Source organism: Amphimedon queenslandica, unplaced genomic scaffold (assembly GCF_000090795.2).
Source record: "Amphimedon queenslandica unplaced genomic scaffold, v1.1 AMPQUscaffold_12335, whole genome shotgun sequence".
Classification (NCBI taxonomy): domain Eukaryota; kingdom Metazoa; phylum Porifera; class Demospongiae; order Haplosclerida; family Niphatidae; genus Amphimedon; species Amphimedon queenslandica.
This window is the reverse complement of record NW_003547428.1, coordinates 17,454-19,097: the sequence shown is the minus strand read 5'-3', so window position 1 is coordinate 19,097 and position 1,644 is coordinate 17,454. Positions and strand designations below refer to the sequence as shown.

At 35.2% G+C, this 1,644-nt stretch overlaps 1 protein-coding gene across 1 annotated transcript in view; it reads left to right on the top strand.

Annotated features, from left to right (window-relative positions):
• The first annotated feature begins 171 nt into the window (after window positions 1-171).
• LOC105314896 (ankyrin repeat domain-containing protein 55-like) overlaps window positions 172-1,644 on the top strand; it is a 2,286-nt gene continuing 813 nt past the window's right edge. Inside the window, exons 1-5 of the mRNA XM_020004217.1 lie at window positions 172-347; window positions 394-469; window positions 652-753; window positions 964-1,166; window positions 1,589-1,638. Coding sequence (XP_019859776.1) covers window positions 232-347; window positions 394-469; window positions 652-753; window positions 964-1,166; window positions 1,589-1,638 — 547 coding nt within the window. The 5' untranslated portion in view covers window positions 172-231. The remainder of the gene's footprint in view (window positions 348-393; window positions 470-651; window positions 754-963; window positions 1,167-1,588; window positions 1,639-1,644) is intronic.

Here is a 1,644-nt window from a genome sequence, read left to right as displayed (position 1 = left end):
TTGTGATTTTTCCAAATTCACGAAAATTAAATCTGCAAAAAATTGATTTATATGGTTTAAGATGGCCGAAAAGTAAAAATTACGAAAATTAAAGCCAAAAATTTTCTGCTACTGTACATGTATATGGCAGATAGTCACCAAATTCCTACTTGTAAATACCAAACTGATCTCTCTCTCTCTCTCTATTTATAGGAGTCTCAGTATAATGTTGATGTCACTGATGGTTCTGACATGACTCCATTGATGTGGTCCTGTTATAATAAAAATGAATTAATAGCTAAAAGACTAATAGAACTGGGAGCTGACGTACACGAGAAAGACACTGATGGAAGGACAGCAGCTCACTGGTACAATATCTGATGTACTTATTGTATTTTATGTTTGTATCCCCAGGGCTGCTAAAAGGAGTGATATTAACATGTTGAAGTTGATCCTTAAACCTGACATGACTTATTTCAAGGATGTTAAAGTGTGTGAACTACATGTACATGTATTACCTTTGAAATTATTATGTACTGTACATGTACATACAGTATTAATGTACACATACATGTATCATGTACATGTACTGTACATGTATTAACTTTTCCTCTGTTTCTCTACTTTAATTCTTTTCTTTTTCCTCTTCCCTCCCTCTCTCTCTCTCCCCAGGGTTGTACTGTAATGCATGTATCAGCTCATGAAGGTTTTCAAGCTGGTATAGAATACATAATGAGCCTCAGACCTGAGAGTGTCCATGACACAGACAAAATGGTAACTTACTAAACATGTACAGTGTACATGTACATGTACCATATTATTAATAATGTGGTAGCGTTACTAAGTAGGATTCACCCCACTTCAAAATGGCTGCCTTGCTTTTTAAATGTATTTTCTTCTTTTTTGTCCTCTCCCTCTCTCTCTTCCATTCATTACCCCATTCATGTACATGTACTTCTTTTCTTCTCTCTTGCTCCCCCACAGGGTAGGACTCCATTACATTATGCTGCAGCAATGGACCGTGTTCATGTTTGTTACCATTTGCTCAATAAAGGAGCTGATGCTAGTCAAAGAGACAGTGACAATAAGACTCCATTGGATTATGCATTGATCAAGCAACACGAGTTTGTCGTGGCTCTCTTCACTTGTCATGATGCATCAGTTGGGGACTTCATTAAAATGCAGAGGTAATTGTACATGTACATGTACATGTTGCAATGACAATGGACTACTATGTGTACCTGTACATGTACATATACATGTACATGTACATGTAATGTACACATTTACATTTGTACACGTACATGTACATGTATCAATTTAAATCAAAAACAATATACACAATTTACACATACATATACATGTACATGTACATGTATGATGTACCGTATAGTGCAAAATCAGAAGTTTGTAAATTTGGTGGATTTCATGATTTTTTTAAGATTTGCAAAAATTACTTTGGCGAAAATCAATTACGGTACAAGATGGCCGATGGCATAAATTCGCAAAAATTAAATCCAAAAAAATTTTGCTATACCGTATACATGTACATGAACATGATGTACACATTTACATGTTCATGTTGTTTTCTCTTTTGTGTTATTTATAGGAGTGAGGCTGATACTGGCAGTTTATACAGTGGTGGTACTGATGGGTGTAGTTTAG